At 37.6% G+C, this 22,884-nt stretch overlaps 1 protein-coding gene, 1 long non-coding RNA gene and 1 other non-coding gene across 3 annotated transcripts in view; 1 reads left to right on the forward strand and 2 right to left on the reverse strand.

Moving 5' to 3' along the window:
- LOC144252087 (transport and Golgi organization protein 1 homolog) overlaps window positions 1–21,482 on the reverse strand; it is a 37,645-nt gene extending 16,163 nt beyond the window's left edge. Inside the window, exons 1-5 of the mRNA XM_077794650.1 lie at window positions 21,350–21,482; window positions 18,591–18,724; window positions 15,805–15,891; window positions 12,880–13,956; window positions 101–113 (exon numbers count right to left, since the gene is read on the reverse strand). Coding sequence (XP_077650776.1) covers window positions 101–113; window positions 12,880–13,956; window positions 15,805–15,891; window positions 18,591–18,724; window positions 21,350–21,482 — 1,444 coding nt within the window. The remainder of the gene's footprint in view (window positions 1–100; window positions 114–12,879; window positions 13,957–15,804; window positions 15,892–18,590; window positions 18,725–21,349) is intronic.
- LOC144252121 (uncharacterized) lies at window positions 2,363–11,817 on the reverse strand. Its single transcript, XR_013342915.1, has 2 exons — window positions 11,732–11,817; window positions 2,363–2,496 (listed from the first exon to the last, which is right to left on the reverse strand). It is a non-coding gene; the product is annotated as an uncharacterized LOC144252121 (long non-coding RNA).
- LOC144252220 (U6 spliceosomal RNA) lies at window positions 8,590–8,696 on the forward strand. The gene has a single exon (XR_013342933.1). It is a non-coding gene; the product is annotated as a U6 spliceosomal RNA (small nuclear RNA).
- Window positions 21,483–22,884: the final 1,402 nt, after the last annotated feature.

Raw genomic sequence — 22,884 nt, forward strand, 5'->3', positions numbered from 1 at the left:
AGACATTAAAAGTCACTGTATCTATTTCTAACATACATAAAACACACAACAAACACCAATAAAAAGGGTTATTACAAGTTTAAGAAACCTAAAAATTTACCTTGATATTCTCTATATTTTACCTAGAAGAGAGAAAAAAGATTAAATTTGATGTCAAACATATGCTCAATAGAAACAGCATTCCTAAAACAACAGTCAGAATCATAACCAAGTGAGAATTTAATAACATTCTGGTTCAGGATAATAATTTATAGGATTAAAAATAAGTAAAGTTAACAAGTTAACAAGCCTTTTAAATTTAATTGGTAGTGAGATTTCATAAATATCCTCTGACATAAAAACACTAAGATATGTACCTTATTTCACAGTAAAGATGTGTGTGTGTATATGTGTGTGTGTGTGTGTGTGTGTCTTCAAAATCATTTACTTGACAATTCTAAATAACCAGGATAAAGTCTAGAAACAATGACTATTCAAAAGGAATCTGAGGAAACAATATTAAAGGCATAATCTTTGTACTAAGATATGCCACTTTCACTCACCAGAAAACATCTTAGAACTCCAATTTAAATTTGGCTATTGGCTGAATTTAGAAACTAAGAGGCTACATCATCTTATTTCTGCAAACCACTAAATATATAGCAAGAAATCTGAAAGGGAAGACTGCTAGAAGAAAATGCACAAGCAACAAGAGAAATGACAATTAACATATTCTGGAAAGGACAAAAACAATCATTTCCAAAAGACAGCAATAAACTGCCTGATAATAAAACCTAAGCAGAATTTTTTTTAAAACATCACTAAATTTCTTTGTAACTTAGCATATTACTTGTCCTTTCAAACTTATGTTATTAATGGTGATGGGATACTCAGATGTGTCCATGGATCATCCATGGGATCTTCGTAATAGGAAATTGCATTCAGAAAACTCCAACACAGAAACAAATGAACATTTCTTTAATGTCATAGCCTTGCTAACCTTTTACTCAAAATGACAACAGAGGAAAATGGGAAGTAGCATAAAAGCAGTCATCTAAGGTAGGGACTAAAGTTCCAAAGTCAAATGCTGAAACTGAGGAGCAACAAGTTAGGAACCAGATCCCACATAACCTAGTGAAAAGAGAAACAGGTACCGCAGTTCTTGAAATGAAAGAAACAAGAGAGAGAAATATAAAATGGTTTCATGTTTTTCCCTTCTCTTTATCCTTCTATTTCCTTTTTCCTTTTAGCTGAGACAAAGTTCAATGAGATTAGAAAATTCCTCACAGGAATCCAGGCAAACGATTCTTCTATTTAAGAAGGGAATACTTTTTAAGAGATTTTACTCTCAATTGTACAAGGAGAGGAAACTTATCTTAACAACGATATGTCTGAAATAATTAAGAAATCAGAAAAAGAACACTCAGATTTGAAAAGATTTGTATCCAATGCTTTTGGCCTCTTTAAATGTTAGGATTTTCATATGCAAAGTTCATTTACCTAAAATAATTTTCTTCCAATTATGTTAAATAACTATGAAACAGAATAACCTACAGTACAAACATAAGTATGTATAAGCCTATACACACACACACACACACTTATACATATATGTACACACACAGACATAGACTAATTCTGCTCAGGAAAAAAAAAACTTAATGAACAAAACATTTAATGGATTTTTGGACAACACATAATCTATACTTCCAAATAAAAAGGTATTTTCTGAACATATGATCAAATCATAAAATCTGGGAAAATTTATATAAAAGACTGGAAAAATTATCTCATCTCCTTTTTCTCATTTTACTGTATTTCTTTGCAGCATTTCCCCCTGTTTATATGTGTTTATATTAACATACAGTTCATCAACATTTAAATCTTAGTTTCTGCTTTTTTCCCCACTTCACATTTAATTGTGAGCATTTTCTGTACCTCAAAGCTTTGAAATAAATAAATCTGCCTACTATTCCATTAATCAAACATACAATAACCCCTAAATAAATTATGTTGTGCTAAGTCTTCAATCTAATACACTGTTCCATTGAAAAACATTACCAAAATCTTCAAAGCATAGTTATTTCTTTAAGATAGACTACTAGACATATATGCTACATAAAAGGATATTTATCTAACCTATCCCATCTTTTATCCCACTTTTAAGACTTCTGATACATATGAAACTACTGGTTAGGATGGCTGTAAGAATTACCAGTTCTACCAACTGCACCCACACTAAATTATTTTATAAGGTTAGTTTGACTTAAACCACTAATTTGTGTTTTAGCAACTGAAAAAGAAAAAAAAAAGGGGGGGGGCAGTGACTATATAAAATAATCCTTGTGCTTATGTGCTAAGGTATAAGTAAGTCAATTTACTCACAACAACAACAGTTCTCCAAAAGAAAATGAGAAAGGATACAATCCCAAAGAAAACAGTGAAAACTACAGGCTTCCATGGTAGTCCATAAAAATCAGGCCCAGGTTGAGTATCATCAGGCAATGTAGTAAACAGCTGAAACAGACAAATTAGAAAAAATGGGAAACCTTAAATTTATAACAAAACAGTCACAAAGAATCATGGCAATTCTAAACCAACCTCCTCATCAGAAAACCACCTCCTCAATATTTTCCAATAGCTTCTTCAAGAGAGAGGATACTGGCAGTCTCATATTTTTTGTTCTCTTGCAGTGTTTTCAAGTATAATGAATCTAAATACTTTTAAAAAAATATTTATTTATGTATCTTTAGTTTTAGGGTGGACACATTGTTTTGTTTTTATATGGTGCTGAGGATCGAACCCAGTGCCTCATGTATGCTAGGCAAGCGCTCTACCACTGAACCACAACCCCAGCCCGAATCTAAATACTTTAAATTGAGCATACATTTCCAGTTTGTAACAGGCCCTATATCATCACATTGTCTAACACCTGGCTAGAATCCCTCTGGATCATTCTTTTCTCTGATAACCTGGTTTTTAGAATTTAAAAAATTCATTTAAGACAAAAACTTAACTATATGAAAGAACTAATTAATTTTATGGCAACAAATAAAAACAATGATGATATATGTATAAGATTTTAAATCTTACTTCCATTCCACTCTTATATAAACAGACAAGTGACATGTAATTTCAGACAACTCTTGAAAACTGGCTTAGATAAACTTCTCTGAATTTAACATCCTTCTATAAAATTCAAAGCCTAATTTTAAATGGTTGCTCAAAGGCAGTGTAGTAAACACCTGCCTACTCTTCCGTTTTCACCGCCCTCTACAGGTAATACCAGATAACTGTCATTTGGGCCCAATTCCCCAGCAGTCTCCCTAGGGAAAAAACCTGTAGTAACGTTAGCTGTTTGGATTGTTGGCTGCATTTCGGAACATACCATGAGGTTGTCACCTCTATTCCGTCAAAAAAAAAAAAAGTGCAAGTGGGGAAAGCTCAAGTCCACTCTTACTGGCCTCGCTTAACAATACAGTCACGTCCTGCCTGCCTTGGGCCTGACACACTCCATTTCTCCGTCGCAGCGACAGTCAGTGCACCCACTCCGCCAGAACTCAGCCACCCGCCGCCTGCCAGAGCTGGGGTCCCTCCCTGGGAATGGGACCATCACCTCCAGTAGCTTGGCTATGAGGGCTGCGTAGAGCATCAACAGGGGTCCCAGGAGCTCCGGGTCCCCCGGGGAAGCACAGTGGCAGGTACTGTGAGTCCATGGTGTAGGGACAGCTGAGCGGAAGTGATGCTTCCCTGCAGAACAGCACAGGACCCTGTCTTTCACTGTTTCCTACTTTGGGAGGACCCAGCACAGGGGGCGCGTACTGGGAGTGAACTTTGCCTTCCTCCACCGCAGGCGCTTTTTGCCCAAAGCATGTAAAACGCGTCATCAGAGGAAGCCACTGGGCGGACTGCAGTGAGCAGATGGAGGATGCTGAGGGGTGGGGCTGGGAGCGGAAAGAACCAACTGCGGAGCCCAGCGGGGGACAGCACAAGGAGAGCCAAGCGGAAGAGTCCAAATGAAAGGACTCCAGAAGGAAAGACGCTCACCTGTCCCTGGATTACTGCTGTACATCTTCTATTTGTTCCTTCTGTTCTTTGTTCTTTTTCTTTTCTTTCTTTCTGTCTTCTTTTGCAGAAATACCACTATCGGTATGTTTTAGTGATTTCTCTATTGGCTTATTATTCCTCTATTGGCTATAACTCTGTTTTCTAATCTTAGTGCTTCAGAGTTTAGAATATACATCTTTAATTTGTCACAATCTACCTTCAGATGATACTATATTACTTCACATATTCAATAAGAACGTTAAAATAATTACTACCCTTCTGAGATTTATACTGTTGTCATGTATTTTACTTTACATGTTTTCTAAGTCCCATACTACACTGATATTTGTCTTTAAACAGTCAATGACTTTTTAAAATGTTCAAATAAGAAAAATTATTTTAAACATTTATGCACACAGTAACCATTTTCTTTACTCCTTTATTCCATTATTTCCATCTGCTGTCTTTCAGCTTGTATGTCAGTACAAGTCTTCATTTTAGAAAGATATTTCACTGGGCACGATATTATCGGCCAACATTATTGCTCTTCAAATATATTAAAGGTATCACTCCACTATATTCTGTGTTTCATTCGGGGTACTTCTCTTGCTTTGTCTTCAAGTTCACTAACAATTTCATTGCAATGCTTATTCTGGCATTAATCTCATCCACTGTATTTATCATATATTTTCAACTCTAGAAGTCTGATTTTCTTAAAATATATCTTCTATATCTCTTTTTACCTTTTTAACACACGAAATATAATAGTCATAACTTTAAAAAAATGACATTACCTCATTCTAACATCTCCGCCAGTTCTCAGTTGGCTTTGATTGGATGATTCTTCTCCTCATCATTGTGGATTGTATTTTTCTTGCTTCTTTGCATGCCTGGTAAGCTTTGATTCGATGCCATACATTACGAATTACTTTTCTTAATATTTTGTATACAGTTAAATTACTGGAAACAATTTGAGTCTCTTGGGTCTGAATATTTGTTAGGTATGACATAAATTATAACAGTCAGTCCGAGGTAACACCCTTCTGATTATTCTACCCAACTTCCTTAGATAGTTTTTTTCAGGTGCTATTCTGGTCCCTGTGTTAGCTAATCACTTAAGATTGTTTCTCTGACTTGCTAAGCAGTTTCATCACACTTATGTGCTGATCAATACCCTGCTGAACACTCAGGGAGCCTTTCACAAATTTCCAGAATTGTCTCTCAATGTAGCAACCTTCTTTTGTTACTCCACCCTGTGAATTCTAGTCACTTTGGTTTTCCTGGAATCTCAGCACCATCTCTCAATTCATGGTATCCTCTGGTTCTGCCTGACTTCCCCTTCTTTGTCATGGCTTGGGAATCTCTTAACATAGTAAAAGCTGGGACAACTATAGAGCTCATAGCATTTGCTCCTTATGTTTCCAGAACCATTCTTTGTTGCTTGATCTTCAATGTTGCTTGATCTTCAAATTTTATGTTTGTGGGTTTTTTTTCATGTTTATTTTAGTTGTTTCAGTTGGGAAGGTGAAGCCAGTACCTATATAAACCTATCATAGCTAGATGTAAAAATCATTTTCTTTTCTTTTTCTTTTCATGGTGCTAGGGATTGAACACATGGCCTCTTATATGGTAGGCAAGTGCTCTACCACTGAGCTACATATCCCTTTTCTCAATTGCTTATTTTTTTTAATAGCAGAATACATAATAAAATAAATTTTTAAAGTTAACTATAAAAGAGAGTAACATCAAGTTCTTTCAAAATCAGGCAGGAGAATCACAAGTTCAAAGCTAGCCTCAGCAACTTAGCAAGTCCCTATGCAACTTAGTGAGAACTATCTCTAAATAAATATAAAGAGGCAAGGTATGTGGCTCAGTGGATAGGAGCCCTGGGTTCAATCACCAGTACAAAAAAACAGAAACAACTTATTTTTAAAAATTAACTTTGGCTCTTCTAAATATTTAAATAATTGTAAAATAATTTAAAACATCTTAAAAAGTAATACCTAAATATTGAAAGCAAAAATGAAACAACCTGTGATATGAAGTTGGTGACAAACCACAGAAATGAGTTATTTCAAACACACCTTAGTGGGATATAGCTTAAAGACAAGATAATTTCATTTCATTTCAGGAATACATTTCTGAAAGTATTTTAAATAACATAAATATAGTCGTATGTTGCTTAATGATGGGAATAAATTCTGAAAAACACATAGTAGGCAATTTCAGTGTGCAAACATCATTGAGTATACTTATACAAACCTAGAAAATATAGTCATTTCCACACATAGGTATTCATATATGGTATATCATTGCTTTGAGGATAAAAACCTATAAGATATTATTATACTGAATACTGTAGACAATTGTAACATTGTAAATGTTTATATATCTAAACATATCAAACACAGAAAAGATATTAAAAATACTAGGTGACATGAATTTTTTAGCTCCATTATTATGCACTAATGACCAAAATGTCATTAAGTGGCACAATACTGTAAACAATTATATTGATGTCATTGAAAACTGGAACTCCAACATCAGAGAAAGAAAACACAAATCTAAGATATATGAAGTGAAGTAAAATCTCTAGCATCCTGAATTTTCATGGGAATTATCTAAATGACATGATGAAAAACCCCCACATATTTCTGAGCTTTGTTCACTAAAAAGGCCTACAAATGACAGTCAATTTGAGCAATAAGGAATCCTAGTACTTGGAATGTAGCCTCTAAATATGACTTCCTATTGAAAGGAACCAAAGTTATTTTAGAGAAATAGTTCCTTCAAGGTCTGGACAGGAAATGTTTAAGATGAACTTGGAACATCTCATACTTCAAAAGCAAGGGAAATAGGTAACAATGACCACTAGGTGGTGGCAAAGGGTCCCAGGAGCCAAGATAAAGAGGCTTCTACAAGGCAAAAGGGGGGAGAAATGGAGCATCAGGTAAGAACAATTACTATTCCTAATTGGATTAAACACACCAAATATTTTTAAATGCATGATAATCATATTGACAAATAAAAGTTAAAAATATTTCAAGCCCCTTTGCGTATCATTTGATAATGCTAGAAGAATACCTTACTATTCTGAATTGAACCTAAACCTGACTACCAATTTGCAAGAAATATAAAGCAACAGACAGAGGCTGAGGTTGTTAGCTCAGCACTTGCCTAGAATGCATGGAGCCTGAGGTTCAATCCCCAGCACCACCCCCCCCCCCAAAAAAAAAGGCAATAGAGAAAACAGGTTAAATTGTTGTACCAGGGGATGTCATTTATTCACCAAAACTATAATATATCCTAGAAGTCCCACAAACATATTTTTTTCAATTATTGCAAAAAGTTATATATATATATTTGGTACCAGGGATTGAACTCAGGAGCACTTGATCACTGAGCCATATCCCTAGTCTCAACCCCATTTTGTATTTTATTTAGAGACAGGGTCTCACCGAGTTACTTAGCACCTCACTTTTGGCTTCGAACTCGTGATCCTCCTGTCTCAGCCTCCCGAGCCGCTAGGATTAAGGCATGTGCCACCATGCCCAGTCAAAATATATTTTTAAAGAGCTATTTTTCAGATAGAAAGCCACAAGGGACATGCAACTGTCACCACTAAGAGCAGGAGAACAAATAGGTGAGCATTCTACCTGGAGGCACCCTCTAGACCTCAGTTTGGGAAGGGGAACCCAAATGGGGCATAACAGTCTCACTGAGGAGAGAGAGACCAGAGTTCCAGGAGATTAAGCAGCCAAAAATATGTAGAGAAAACTACCAGAAAGATGGGAGCCACAAGAAAAAGAGTTCCAGAAATCCGCATGGAGGTGGTCTTCAGTTTAGGGCTACATTCTAAGCAGTACCTTCGAGGGCCAAGAACAACTATAAGCTAACCAGTCCCACAGTTGGCACTGAGCTGAGAGAAGTCTGGATTCCAGCTAGCCAGAGAGAGTTGACATACAAAAACAGTATGGTCAACAAGCTCATGAAGAAGTATTTGATCCAGGCATCATGGCACATGTCTGTAATCCCAGCAACTCAGAAGGTTGAGGCAGGAGGATCCCAAGTTTGAGGCTGGCAACTTATCAAGAACGTAAGCAAGTTAGTGAGACCCTATCTCAAAAGAAAAAAAAAGTTCACTCAATATCATTAATTATCAGGAAATAAACTCACAAAGACATACCCACTAGAATGGCCCAAGTGCTAGTGAAGATGAAGTCAAGTGGAAGTCTCCTAAATTGCTGGTGGAAGTATAAAATGATTGTAGTCATTTTTAGCATGGCTTGACAGTATCACATAAGATAAAAACATACATTAAACGTAGGAGGCAATTGCACTCCTAGATATGAGTCCACTTATAGTGGCATATATATGAAATAGTACTGTAGGAAAAATGAATCTATAGTTTAAAAAAAACTTATCGGTGGTTGCCTGAAACAGGTGGTGAAGGAACTCACTGGGAAGGATCCCAAGGAAACCCCTTTTCTAGTGAAAAAACTGTTCTATATCTTGATTATGGTAGTTTTTACATGGGTATCTACATTTGTTAAAACTCAGAGTGTGCTTGCTTTGGCAGCACATATTCTAAAATTGGAACAATACAGAAAAAATTAGCATGGTCCCTGAGCAAGGATGACACCCACATTTGTGAAGCATTCCATAGTTTTGTGGAACCAACCCTTCAACAGATGAATGGATAAAGAAACTGTGGTACATATATGAAATGGAATATTACTTATAGCATTAAAAGAGAAAAAATTATGGCATCTGTGGGTGAATGGGAATATCAGGTTAAGGGAAGTAAGCCAATCCCAAAAACCAAAAGCTGTATGTTCTCTCTGAAAGTGGATGCTGAACCATAATGGGGGTGAGGTGGGTGGCAAGGGGCATGGAAGAATGGAGGAACTTTGACTGGGCAGAGGGGAGGTAGGACGGGTGAGGGGGGCATAGGGATAGGAAAGATGGTAGAATGAGATGAACCTGATTACCCAAGGTACATGTAGGACTACACATGTGTTGTGTACAACTAGGAAAAGATTTGTTCCATTTATATACAATGAATTGAAATGCATTCTGCTACCATGTATAACCAATTAGAACAAATTAAAAAAAAAACCTCACTGATATTGGCTATCAAGGAATTACTGTTAAGTTGGGTGATGGCCCGTGGGTTCATTATACTATTCTCTATGCTTTTCTTTAAAGCTTTTCTAATTAAATTTATTCTTTAACTAGTACATAGAAACAAACACTGCAATTATTGAAGTAGGTAACATGACATTTTGATGCATGTATACACTATGTAATGTTTAATTCAGGTTAAATATATCTACCTCCTCAAACATCATTTCTCTATGGTAAAACTTTCACAATCTTTTCTTCTAGTATTCTGAAATGTACAGTATGTTATGGTTACCTATAGTCCCCTACTATTCTCTCTGCTCTTATTTGAAAGTTTCCATGATAAAAATACTAAAAATAATTTTTAAATTAAGATATAACTTCAAATATTTAAAGGATTTCTATGTAGAAAAGAATTCAATTTTATTGAGGAAATCATGTGAAGGAAAATTTGGAGTCAATACAAGGATGAACTAGACAACAGAAGATCATATAGCCTTGTAAGAGAGTGACTCATGCTAGGAAATACTGGTGTACAGGCCTCATAACTACTCGTCAGGGCCACAGTAAAGAAAATTACAGCAATGAATGAGAAACTAGACTAGCAGCCTTCCAAGGTTTCTTATAATACTAAGATTCCGTTGATCAATGAATCTGATTGGTGCACATCTCCCAAACACATCAGAGCCTATTACTCTCCAGTCCTATCAGATATCATACTACTTGATTAAGATTTTACATTGACTTGTTCATAATTTTTGCATATATTTGTTAAGTCCTTTTCTTAAGGCTTTCAACAATCACAATCATGCCTTACACCTGTTAGACTCTTTTAGTCCTCACACAATGTCCTGTACATACTGGGCCATCAAAATGCCTTTTTGAAATCTCCTTTCAAATCAGTCTCCTAACATTGTGCCTCTTCTTTACCACTCACATCTATGTCTTACCTATCACCTTACAATCACTGACCATACCTGCACCACATTCGTGTCACCCGACCTAGACCTAGAGGAGGGCTCTGTGCATACCTAAAAATATGAATAAAGTAATCCTTCCCATATCGAGAGGCTGTTAACTTTCCAAGTGATGCTGATTCATTCTGATAATCAAATTATGACTGTGGAAGACTGCTTTAATCACTGGAAATATCATTATTCTAACTGCCTGGCTTGTATATACCTCTTACTCAGGTGGCTGCCACCATCATGAACAAACATGGAGCCAACTCAAAAATGATTTGTTTCTCCCCACCACATCTATTCCACCCTGGTGGTCTTTCCTCCCCAGGTATATTCATTGTCTTTATATCACCTTCTGACTGCCTACATGAGAATTAGGGGGTGCGTGGGGGTAAAACCCTTCAAAGTGCCAGACACCTCACCAGACACTTTACCTTGTCAAATCATTAAATTCTTATGATTGGAGTAAGCATTATCTACATTTTTCAGATGAGGAAAACTTTTTTCAAAAGTTTAGTTATTTGCCCAAACTTCTAAATGATAACCTTGGGATTTGAAACCAGATCTACCTGGCTACAACATTTATACATTTTACAAGGAAAACAACATCATCATCTTTCTTACACAAGCCTTGAAATAAAACAATCTACAGGAAACAACTTCAGTTGAGGAGGATTACTGTCACAATGGCCCTAGGACCATCTTATCCTCCAACCTCTAAAAGCTTTCTCATTCCTATAATTAAACTTTAAAAGTCCAATATCAACAAATACCAATGGGGGGAGGTAAGCCCTAAAATGCTTAGATAAGCTTCTAGACAGATTAAATATCTTGTTTGGATCATGATTTTCTTTAGAAAAATCAGCCTTAAGTGACTCTTTCTAAGAAACAGATCTAACCTAATTCCTTTCATTCTTAAAACTTTCTAAGGATCCCCACTATTAATGGTCTAATGCTACTTTGGCTCATGACTTCCTTTAAGATTTGCTGGCCTCTCCAACAGACCATCCCCTTCCAACTTCACACTTTACAACACCAATTATTCACATTCTCCTGCCCTCCCCAAATATCCTTTTCTTCATGTTTCCATTTCTCTGAACACATTTCTTCTGACTACCAGCTTCCCCCTCCGTCTTCCACCCCAGCCTGTCTAATCAACAACAAACCACATGTCAGACTCCTGTTTGCCCTTTGCCAGTGCTTCAAACACATCTCAACTACTTTATGACCGTATTGATCACCCTTCCAACCATAATAAATGCATTTATGGACAATAATGTTCTACCATCAAATAAATACCTCTCTTTCTGCCATTATCTTACTGTGTTTCAAGTGAATGCTGTTATCTCCCTGCCAGAAAGAAAGGTTCTGAGGGGAAGAACCAAGTTTTTACAGGTGTGCAAATGACCAGCCTTGGTAGACAGCAAATCTTCCTCATGTGCTAAACCAGGTAGCCATTTAAGCCACACCCCTATGGCTTTTGTTTCTGGAGCTATCTACTCAAAGGGTCAGGAGTCATTTTCATAAAGACATTTTAAGTTCTTCACTTCATGACCAGAAGCCACTTACAAACTAATAAATAATCAACATTCTAAATGAAGAAACTATGTCAAACTTACCATCTTAGACAAATAAAGCAAGAATGAATGTAACAAGAAAAGTATGCTGTCCAAAAGGGTGGCATCTGCTGGCTCTTCTACCTTTATTGCTAGTTGGTTTTCTGTATCAGCAGCATCAACAGGAGTACCTTCTGTTATAAGTAGCTCTAAAATTGAAAGGGGAAATGGCTATTTTATTTTATGTTATAGAATAAGAATTGTCTCTCTTCAGTTTCAATATTCATCGAGTGTTTCACTAAATATATGAGTCACAGTGCCTGGAATATGTGGCTCTCCTAAAGACAATTAACACAGAGAAGAAAACTTCAAAATCCTAATTAGAGCTGTCAGACCCTTCAATTATAAAATGAACAATCTCCAGTCTACTCTCCACTACTTCCATGGCCATACAACTGCTACCAGAACAATATTAACTCAAGGAAAAATTTTAAAACCAGAGATATGTAGACAGGGTCACATTCAACAAACATGGATTTAGTGCTGGTGAAACTTTGTGTTTAAAATTTTAGGAAAGCTGAAAGAGAGGGAGTCTTGGTTTGCAGATTTGCAGGTGGAATGAGCCAAGGCTTAACACAGCATCTGGCACCTGGCAGAGATACTCAACAATTATGTATTGAATGGACAGATGACAGCTATTTAAAAAGAACACAGTAATACCAAGAGAGACTAAAGGGAATTGGGTACAGACCTGCATTGAGGCTCTGTGAATGAGGTAGAATTCCAGTTAGAACTGAGAGCTTGTAGGGGTGGAATTTCAGTATGAGTTACATGAGCCTGGGGTACGTTTGATTAAACAGCAGGAGTCCAACATGCAGTTATTAAGAAGATGGACCAGTTGCTTCTAAGGTCTTTCTCAACCCTGAGATTCCATTCACTACTATTCTTTTAAGCTTTTGCCTAATTTTTTTTTTTAGTTTTTGATGAACCTTTATTTTATTTATTTGTATGCAGTGCTGAGAATCAAACCCAGTGCCTCACATGTTAGACAAGTGCTCTACCACTGAGCTATAACCCCAGGCCCTCCATTCACTATTGGTGTATGAATTTGACTGCTGGTGAAGTCTGCCCCATTGCCTCAGCATCTCAGCACCTGAGACACATTAAATGACATTTGGGAAGATTTTACCTATAGAGGTCATTGACATCACTTTGTGGTGGAACCTAAACATCTCCTGAACATCTGTCTCTTTTCCTTTAATATGAAGTTCGATGTCCACTTTTGGCTCTTCATCATTATCTGTCTTAGAGGTTTCCACGAAAAGACCAGATTCTGCACTTTCAGGATAAATATAATCTGTTGCTGCTTGTGGTTTCTTCTTTTTTCTATCTGGGACTAAAGCTTCCTCATCTTCTGTTTCTTCTTCTGAATAAGAATTCTCCAAATCCATCATATCTGTTTTCTCATCACCACCTGTGCCAATAAATAAAGTATCCTCCAAGGTTGTCAGTATATTTTTATCATCATCCTTGATGCCCGGGGGCAGAGTTACCTCAACCTTATCTTCTTCATTTGAATTCTGCTCTTCACCTATTGAATATTTCTCCACTCCAAACTCCACTGTGAATTTCATGTCTTCTTCATTTATAAAGGTTAGTAACGGGAGCTCCCCAAAGCTTTCCTCATTCTCCTCTTCTTCCTTATCAAATGCATAATAATCAGCATCCAATTCCTCATCATCAAAATCATCTTCTATTGAAGTCCCCAGTCTGGTCGTCTCATCATCAGACACAAATGCATCAGCAGTAGAGCCAAATTTGGTTTTCAAGTCTAATGTCATTTCTTTTTTCAAAAGTTTATAAGCATCAGTCTTCTCCTGTTCGTTTGAGACCTGAGAAATGTTGCTGGTTTTGTTGCTTTCACTTTCTGGCACTTTCAATTCATCTGGTAGTATTTCTTCAAAAAGTTCAAATGAAGTTTGTTCACACTGAGCATTATCTGTTTGACTGTCTGCACGAGGATGGTTCTTCTGAGCCAAAAATTGTTCCCCAAGATCCATAGTGTTTTCTGAGAATGCACTTTCAATGCGCTCTGAGTTCGATACTACTGGTTTAGGTTCAGGTTCAACATCCTGGGAGACTTCAGGAAATTGTTCCACTTTTTCTATAGCTTTCTCAGAATCTTCATTTGCAGAATCATACAATTCCAAAAATCCTAGAAGTTCTTCTACATTATAATTATCAAAATCATCTCTTCCACCATCAAAACAGACAAAATAATCTGTCTCCTGTAAGGAAAAAAAAACATTAGTGTGTCAATAACAAAGTGTCACAAAAGCAAACTCATCCACGCTCCCAAATTCAGGATTGGTTCTAAAGAATCTTTGGGGTCAACCAGATTACCCTCCTCCAACCCCCATTGGCTAACTACATCTATGGCTTAGTAAATCTGTCTTTTTCTAGACTACAGTGTTAGAAAGTCTATTATTTCGTTCTTTTTTTCTTTCTTTCTTTCTTTCTTTCTTTTTTTTAACATGGGTCATATTCTTTGAAAAGCATAATGAGTAAAAATGGTGACAATTTGGTCTCCAACTGCCTGACTCTTGGGTCTCTCTCAATTTTCCCTGAACATAAGTAGGGAAAGGCAAGGTATCACTTATAGGATCCTCCAGCTCTTAATATCTACACCTATGTTTCAGAAATTTAACTCTTAATCATTTGCTCAGGAGAAGCTGGAAGATCCTGCAGCATTGAGAAAGATGAATCAGTTTTAAAGTATCTTACTGAGATACAAGTACATTTGATGGAATAAAGAATGATATTAAGGAGGCTCCTCACATTATTATTACCACAAGAACAAACTGAAAACAAGATTCAACAAGGTATACACCTTTCTCTTCATTAGGGTTTCACAGTCACTAAGATCTCTCTCAGGACTATCTATATATTTATCTAGTCTTCCTTCTTGCCACTAGTAAGCAAATTGATATAACAGGAGCCATAGTATGAATAGAAATTAAAAAAAAATTCCATCTCCTAATTAAATCTTCATAATATTCTGCGGGGGTTCCGGGGGTGGGGGAGGCAGTTCAATGTAGTAGGGATGAGTGATTTCCTCTCCCTATCACATGCATTTCTAAGCCATGAGGGATGCATGTAATGGGAAATATAATGAGAAGGCAGAGTTCAAAACAAATGAGTTCTCTGTAATCAGTGAACTGCTGTCACAGCTTAAATCCCAAGAACTCTCTTTACCAACAATGAAGTCCAAAAAGCAACAGAAGTGATTTTATGGCCCCTGAGATTATGAAGAAATTTTAGGAACAGCAACAACAAACAAGATGACTTTATCCATTCAGCCCATCTAATCTAAGAACTGTCCTAGCCTAGCAGCTTGCATATTCTACAGCCACTACAAAGAGCTGCCCAAAGATGTTTCAGTGTTGGTGGGCATCAATTACTATACACAATTTAAAACTCTAGAAAATAATCAGCTGAAGTGAGAATTCTAGAACACGAAATCCTTTCAGTCACAAAATCAATTTAAGTCAGAGCACCATACAGGAAAGTTGTATAAAGGAAGCAGTTGGGGCCTTAAAAGATCTGAGAGTGAACATCACCTGAAATGCTCAGGTCCCCCTTTCCAAATCTATAACATGACTATGATCCCATATATGACTAAGAATAGGAAAACCTTTGTAGGTACATATTTCTAGCCTAGTATAAAAGTTAGAGTTTATTAATTTAACGTAAATATACTTAAAATGTCTAATAACTATGAGTTTTGTCTGTAAAATGAAATTATTTTCCTCTTAAATTTAACAGTCAAGTACAAATATATTATTTATTTTTCACATATAAAACAGAAGAGAAAAGCCCTATAGTTGAGTAAACAGCCTTCTACAAGAATATCTGTTTCAATATATTAGACAACTCTCAGATTATAATATAATCACCCTTGAATGCCTTTCAAACTTTTTTTTTTACAGGTAGTCTGATTTCAAATGAAAATCTGATACACAAATATTAGATTGCCCCCCAAATACATTATAAAAGTTTCAGAAGCAGTTAACTGAATATAACTGATGGATTTATAAGCCAGTTTACAATTGAGAACAAAAAAATTCATAGCTTACATCTAATGGAATTTGTAGCTCTTCTTTAGTATATTCACGAACTACCTTGATGAAATCTTTCGGAAAGTATCCAAAAATACGGCGAACCTATAGTGCAAAAGATACAAATATCAAATAAATTCTGCACAAGGAATATAAATAAGAGATTTCTCAGAAGTGGCAGATAATATACACATAATAGATAGGTATATGTTATAACCAAGAAAGAAAGTTGCTATAACAATTACACTGAGATTATTATTCCAAATAAAAATTAAGTACAGAACTGTTAAAACAACATTTCCAACCACTGAAGTTTTCTTTTTTACATTTAGCTTAATTCTCAACACAGAGAATATAAAGTTAAGACTTCTGAAGTAAATAAAGGATCTGCATAGGAGATTATTGTATATTATATGGTTAAAACTATGTAAATCAAAGCTGGTTATAAATGCAATTCCAAATAACCTCTATCAAGAATTTACCTGTACATTTTGTAGCATTGCTCATAAACCAATATTTATGTCTTTCTTAACCAATACACAACAGTCATAAAAATTAACAAGTAAAAACAATACAAAATCTCTAAAATGTATTACCACTATAGCAAATGTATTGATAGTATATGCTTTCCTAGCTTTTTCAAAATCTACTTTTACAAGTACTTGGGGAGAAAATAAAATTACAATATAATGAATATGAAACCACATATCAAGCTTCAGTTTCACCCAAAATAAATCCTCTGCAGAAAAGAACCCCATTTATTTTCAGCACCAACAGCTCAATTATATGAAGTTACATAAAGTGTACAAAAGGTATACAAAGTTCCCCTTGAGAAAGACACTCTTATTACTAACTACTGACTAAAAGGAACAGAAGATTCTTGCCAATAATTAAAGGAAACTCATAGGCAAATCAAATGCCCAAAAAAGAAAATTAAAAAAGGCATCTTTTATCATTACCTCTAAAATATCCCCATTCATGAATGTTCTTGTTATATCTAGAAACCATCTGAGAGCCAGTATTAGTCATAGAATACTGCCATGAAGATTAGATAAGATGGAGCAATTAAAAGCTTCATCACTGCAGATAAAGTCTGAGACTCTAGAAAACTAACAACATTGCAGAATGAAAACTAAAAACTTGAAAGGAGAATCATTTTTAAAACTAAAGAGTTTTTAATTTCCTAAGGATAACACTCATGACATGAGAGGCGAGTCTGAGGGGAAATACACTTTCCCTTCTGATGAAAATTGTATTAAGGTTAAATTTGGAAAAGGGAAAAAAACAAAGTTGTATGGAGAAAGAAAACACATTTATCTCTTCTTAATCTGTGTCAGTTGAGACCATAGATTATATAAAGCTCCATAATTACACACTGGGTGGTATCCCATTTCTTGTGATATGAAAAAAAAATGATGCAGAATCATGGAGGCTCATGACTGGAAATAATTTTTGTATCTAATTTTGCTTCCATACATCATCCCTGCCAAGGTGCTGTTGATTTTATTTGTGGGTGGGGAGCAAAGAACTGCCACAAGAGAACAAATTCTGCATAAGCTACTATCAGAACAAATGCACTTAAGTGCCACTGCCCTGAAAGGAAATATTCAAAAGGAAGATGGATTAGACAGGGGTCCTTTCCTAACTGAGTTTTTCACTTTATAGGGAGCTAAGATAAAACACAACCTGACTGAAGGCAAAGAAGACAAATGAATGTCACAGGAGCAATGCAAACAAAGTGCCACCCAAACACTCATCAGTCGGCAAAGATCCTTTCTGGTCAGGTGCTGAAAGCAGGGCTCCTCAGGAAGACAGGATGACTGCTGCCACCCAGAATCGCAAGAGTCCTAGGGATGAACATAGTTAACAGGCTACAATGTGACAGGAGAAAATGTAAATCAAGCCCATTTATCCAAAAGCTCAAAGAAGGGGAGAAAGACGACTACTACATGAAAAATGCCACTTAGGTACATGGAAAAACAGTTCCAAGTTTAAAGGTTACCAATCCTATTTGGTATACTTGAAAGAAACAATAGATGGTTCTTTATATGGAGTACTGCAACTGGGACTCTGTCTAAATATAAAGTTTGTACCTAGAGGCACCATGTTTCAAGATCATTCCCTAAGAATCAGAAATGGCAGCAAAATGAAACTAGTTTTCCCATAGGGATTACTCTTATTTTCTGCTGTGTGGTGTTTTATTTAGGGTGAGAACTTTCAAGGATGCAACCTGGAATGTCTCTAAACTGGAACATTCCTACAGTCATCAAAGACCCTTGCTACTATTTTAAGTAAACAATCCACATAGGAAATGGATGACCCAGAAGTTGCAAAAAAAGAAAAAAAGGGGGAAAAAAGCACATAATGAACATAATATTCTGCTTTTTTAGAGTAAAAACAGCACAAATGATTAGGTAAAATACACAAAAAATCAACTTTAAATATGCATGCCTGAGTTACTATCTCAGATTTAATTTACAGGATTAACTCTAATGTCCATGAATCCTTCCCTTTCGAAGCAGCAGAGCTAAGAATTGTCAGGTTTTCACCATGACAACCTTTATGATGTGTAGAGCCTTCTGGAACTTGATGTGAGGGGTAGCAACCAAAACCAGTTCAGTTCTGTTTCAGAAAGTCTCCTGACATTCTATGCTGTGCCAGGCCTAAGGCGTGTTAGGAGCACAGGGCCTGGCAAAGAGGTCAGGTTAACTCTACAAAGACCCCAAGAAATCAGTCATTTAAATCTACACTGCTAAAAAAACCATCAAAAGTAAGAATATAACACCTGTCAAACTTTTACTTACACTTCCGGCCCAAAGTTCTGGTGATACCTCTGCAAGTTTATAGTAGACATATACAGGGTCACCTTTTTTAAGATTCACAAAATGAAAATCTGGGCTTGTGAAGTCTTCAAGAGCTTCACCTCGATACATTAACACTGTATACAAACATTGAAAAAAGAAAAACAAACATTAGGATTTGATTTTTCACAGTCCATATTGACTCATCAGGAAACATGAATCCCACTATGAACAAAAATCAAGTTTTTCCAGTACTCTCTGGAATCACGTTTAATTCACCTGCTCAAAGTATCTAAAATCCTTAGAGATTTAATTGCTATAAAATACAATATTCCCTGCAATTAGACAAGGGAAAAGAAAGCTTCTCTATTTTTCTCTGTGCTGAGAAATAAAAAGCAAAGTGGCTACCACCAACCATGGCTGGTTTCAGTGAAACTCTTGGTTCTTGCAGGCCTCAATTTTTTTTCTGTTTCATAATCATAAAAAGCTTCATTTTGCAAATATGTAAATCCAAGTGTAGACACGGACAGGCTTAAGTATGGCTTCATGCAGAGGTAATAGGGAAGAGGTTAGAATGTCCAGGAACCCCCAAGGGGTTAATTAACTTGAACTAACCGCTAAAAGACATTACCTTTAAGTGGCTGCAAGTGCTACCATGCAGCCGTAAACACTGTCAATTTCATTTGCAGCAGAGTTGCTGTCTCTGTGTTCAGGATCTGGGTAAATTACCAGGAAATGTATTTTCTCTGAGCAAATATTGTTGACTATATCCAACATTAAGATTGTTTCAAAACATCCTCATTCGTATTTTTTTTTTAATAAACAAAATAAAAAGTGGGTATCCTATCTGACAAGGAACAAGTTTAACTGCGAGAAAAGGTCAGGAAATACCTTCATGCTTAAAATGCAGGACTAGAATCATAATTGATGTAGAAACTGGTAGAAGCAACATTTTTCTTTTGGTTGACCAAATACACAGTTTCTGATTTAAGACGAAATGGACAATAGATGTATGTAAAAAGCACAAAGAAATGGAAATAACACTTTTTCTAAAAGCCAATTAACAGTAAAATACACAAAAATGTGTGTTTTATAAAAATATAATGTCTGAGAAACAAACACAGATTTGGAGAGGGTAACTTGTTTTTTTGAAGCTAAAATAGGACTATTTTCAGAATTGTCAGCATCCTAATTCATATATTAAGAGGCCAAGTTGAAGGTGAGAGACACTTTAAGGTGGGGAATTCTCATCACAAGTGGAAATGGCAATGTTTCTCTTGTTCCCCCTTAGTCATTGAGGATTTACAAATCAGTAATATATTAGGTGACAACATAATGCATACTATGGAGCACCTATTTAGTTCTTTTTTTTTTTTTGAGCACTTATTTGGAAGGCACACAAGGACACCTGACATACATACCTCACTACTTCCTACAACACAACACAGACCCACCTGTTGTGTTTGGTCACATCTGTCTGGACACAGGCCATTTCTCAAGTTATGTTACCCCACTGAACCTTACCAACACCATGTCTTAGTACTGAAGAAGCATCAGTGATGAGATTGTCCAGGTAGCCCACGTAGGATAGCGCTAGATAGCAAAGAATAGCAAAACTGAAAGGAAATATCATGGCAGCTGCTTTGCTTCTCTGAGTGTTTATTTACTCCAGCCTTAGGGTTACCTCTAGGAACTGCTTAACATATATTGGAGACAACTTTTTTCTTTATTGGAGTGGAACAAACAATTCAAATTATAAAATTTGTTTTTGGTAACACCAATTTAGGCATAAAGAGCTCAATGGTAAACTTCTTGGCCTTTTTAGCATGAATATTTTAAAATATGTACTGCTTACAATTTATGGACAACACGTTCATCAAGTTACAAGGTTACTAGAAACCAAGCGGGAGGCCATAAGAAGTATTCTGGGCCAGTAAATATATAGAGGAAAGAGGTTCCAACAACACTAGCGACTGAGTCTAAAACTGAATTGGCTTATAAAAATCTTGGAGTATTTATTATTGTTATTGCAACAAACCTCTTCATCTGAATCTGAATGGCTACATCCTCCCCACCACCCACCTCCAATCCAGGACTAGGAAGCAATTCTGTCAGCTTCCTGCACACAGAAGAGGCTGCAGTTCCCAGGTGGCCGGTGCAGATGCTTGGCCTCTTTCAAAAGCAAAAGATTATTGGCCCACCTGCTACCCTACCTCAAATATGAAGGGAGGCTTCTATGCACAGAAATGACAGGATTGAAGCAGAGTGGGGGCCGAGACCTTGGAACACATTGCGTGCCTGGACTCGGTGCTCTTCCCAAGCCTAAACTCTACTCCCTGGTAAAAGGCAAAACCAGCCCAATCTCCAGTGCAGCAAAAGGACAAAGGGGCCAGTGAGCCTTTCCCAAGGAGACCCACCATCAACCTGCCACTGGGATTAGGGCCACAGAGCCTTGGAGAGCATCTGCCCTGATACCGCACTGGCCCAGGTCCATGTGGCAGGGGGCAGAAAAGCGCTCTGCTACAGCGTGGGGAGCCCCGGGCGCGTGCAACCCCATCACCCACTGAGATCCTAGGCGAATCCTGGAAGGGAAGAAACTGAGAGCTGTCCCTGGGGAATCGTGTTTCCCAACGCTCGCCTCAGTCAGTAGAGAAAAATGAAACACCCAGCCCGCGGGGCTGGGGACCAGGGGATCGGAGCCCCATGCAGCCCCGAAGAGCCACGTCGGAGACCCCGGGCCGCCCGCCCGCCTGCTCACTCACCGGTGCATTCGTTGTCTGCACAGAGTTTGTGCTTCGAGCAGCGCCTGCCGGTGCTTGGGTCCGGTTGGCCTAGCACTCGCCAGGTGGGACAGAGCATGAACAGCCAGAAGAGCAGCCCAGGCGCCGCAGCCATGTTGTGGTCACCTCAGGGAGCTGGTGATGTGGTGGAGTAGGCTGAGGCAGGCAGCAGCGGGCAGTGCTGGAGGCGGGGCTCAGGGGGCGGGTGGGTAGAGAGGCGGGGAGGGGTGGCGCCCAGGAAGGCTTAAGCCTTTCCCCAGTGACACGTCAGCAGGGATATCTGGGGGTCAATGCACAGACTCTACTGGAGAACGAATGGAGCCAGAGCTCTGTCCTTCTCTAGTCAAGACCTTCTCCTCAACTGAAGACCTTCTCCTCTAGTCGCTGCCTTGGCAACTAGAACTCTCCTTCTCGTCCAATCACCTGCCTTTGCTTCTGTGCCCTCACAAGTCATCACCCACCCATCCCCCCCCACTCCGCCAACCAGTCCTTTCTGGCTTTCCTCAATGTCTCATTTCTGGTCCATCCTGAACTAGCCCACTCCACTTCACCATCACTCCCATCCCCCATTCCTGGTATGGTACCCCCTTTTCTGAACTACCAAATCCCACCCATGACTTGTCACAGCTAGTCTAGGGTTCCAGGCTCCCTCCCCTTCAAACTCCTTGAAGATCCTTGAAGCCCCACCCCAAGATCCCTCTGATTAGGAAAGGGGAAGGTGAATGGAACTGTGAGTGAGGGTGTAAACTGGAGACAGTGGCCTGCTTTTTTTTAAAGTGGGGACAGGTGGGGGCAGAGAGATGGACATTAGTCTTCGAGCTAAGATCTTGAGATTCTTATCTTTATCCATAAGGGAAGAAATTATTTAATTCAAAAGCATATTTTTAACTCTCATTTTGTGCTACCATTCATGCCAGACGCTGGACAAAGCCCTAGAATGTTGTGGGAGTGGATGAAAATCAAAAGACAAGATATCTGGTCCTGGTTGGAAAAAGTCCACAACTTAGTGGGAACCAACTGACAAAACCGATTGTCAGAGAAGAAAGCTATTAGCTAACATTTCTTGAACGCTTTATGTCCAGTTGTTATTCTGAAGGTTTTATACATATCAATTCATTTAATCTTCATAACAATAGTACCTTACAGTAGTAGTAGGTCCTATTCAAATCCTTATTTTAGAGTAAATTGAGGCAGTCACACATCCAGTGAGTAATGGAGCTAAGTTTCAAGCCCAAGGAGTAGACTCCTTTTCATCACAACCTATCAACAAGCAATTGTTGTACTTTCTGACAAGAGGAGCAAAATCTGATTTAAATCATAATATAGCTGAATTACTGACATGTACAGTTAAGAGGGGGAAGGCACAAGCTAGCCAGCCCAAGGAAGAGTGTCTGCAATACTCCCGTCCTGGGTGGAGCCATTCTCGTTTGTCTGTGACCAAGGGCTTGTTACTATAGTCTCTGCTAAGGTTATTCATCAACCTCCAACAATGAACCCATCAGTTGTTTCCCCAAATT

Source organism: Urocitellus parryii, unplaced genomic scaffold (assembly GCF_045843805.1).
Source record: "Urocitellus parryii isolate mUroPar1 unplaced genomic scaffold, mUroPar1.hap1 Scaffold_37, whole genome shotgun sequence".
In the NCBI taxonomy this organism is placed as follows: domain Eukaryota; kingdom Metazoa; phylum Chordata; class Mammalia; order Rodentia; family Sciuridae; genus Urocitellus; species Urocitellus parryii.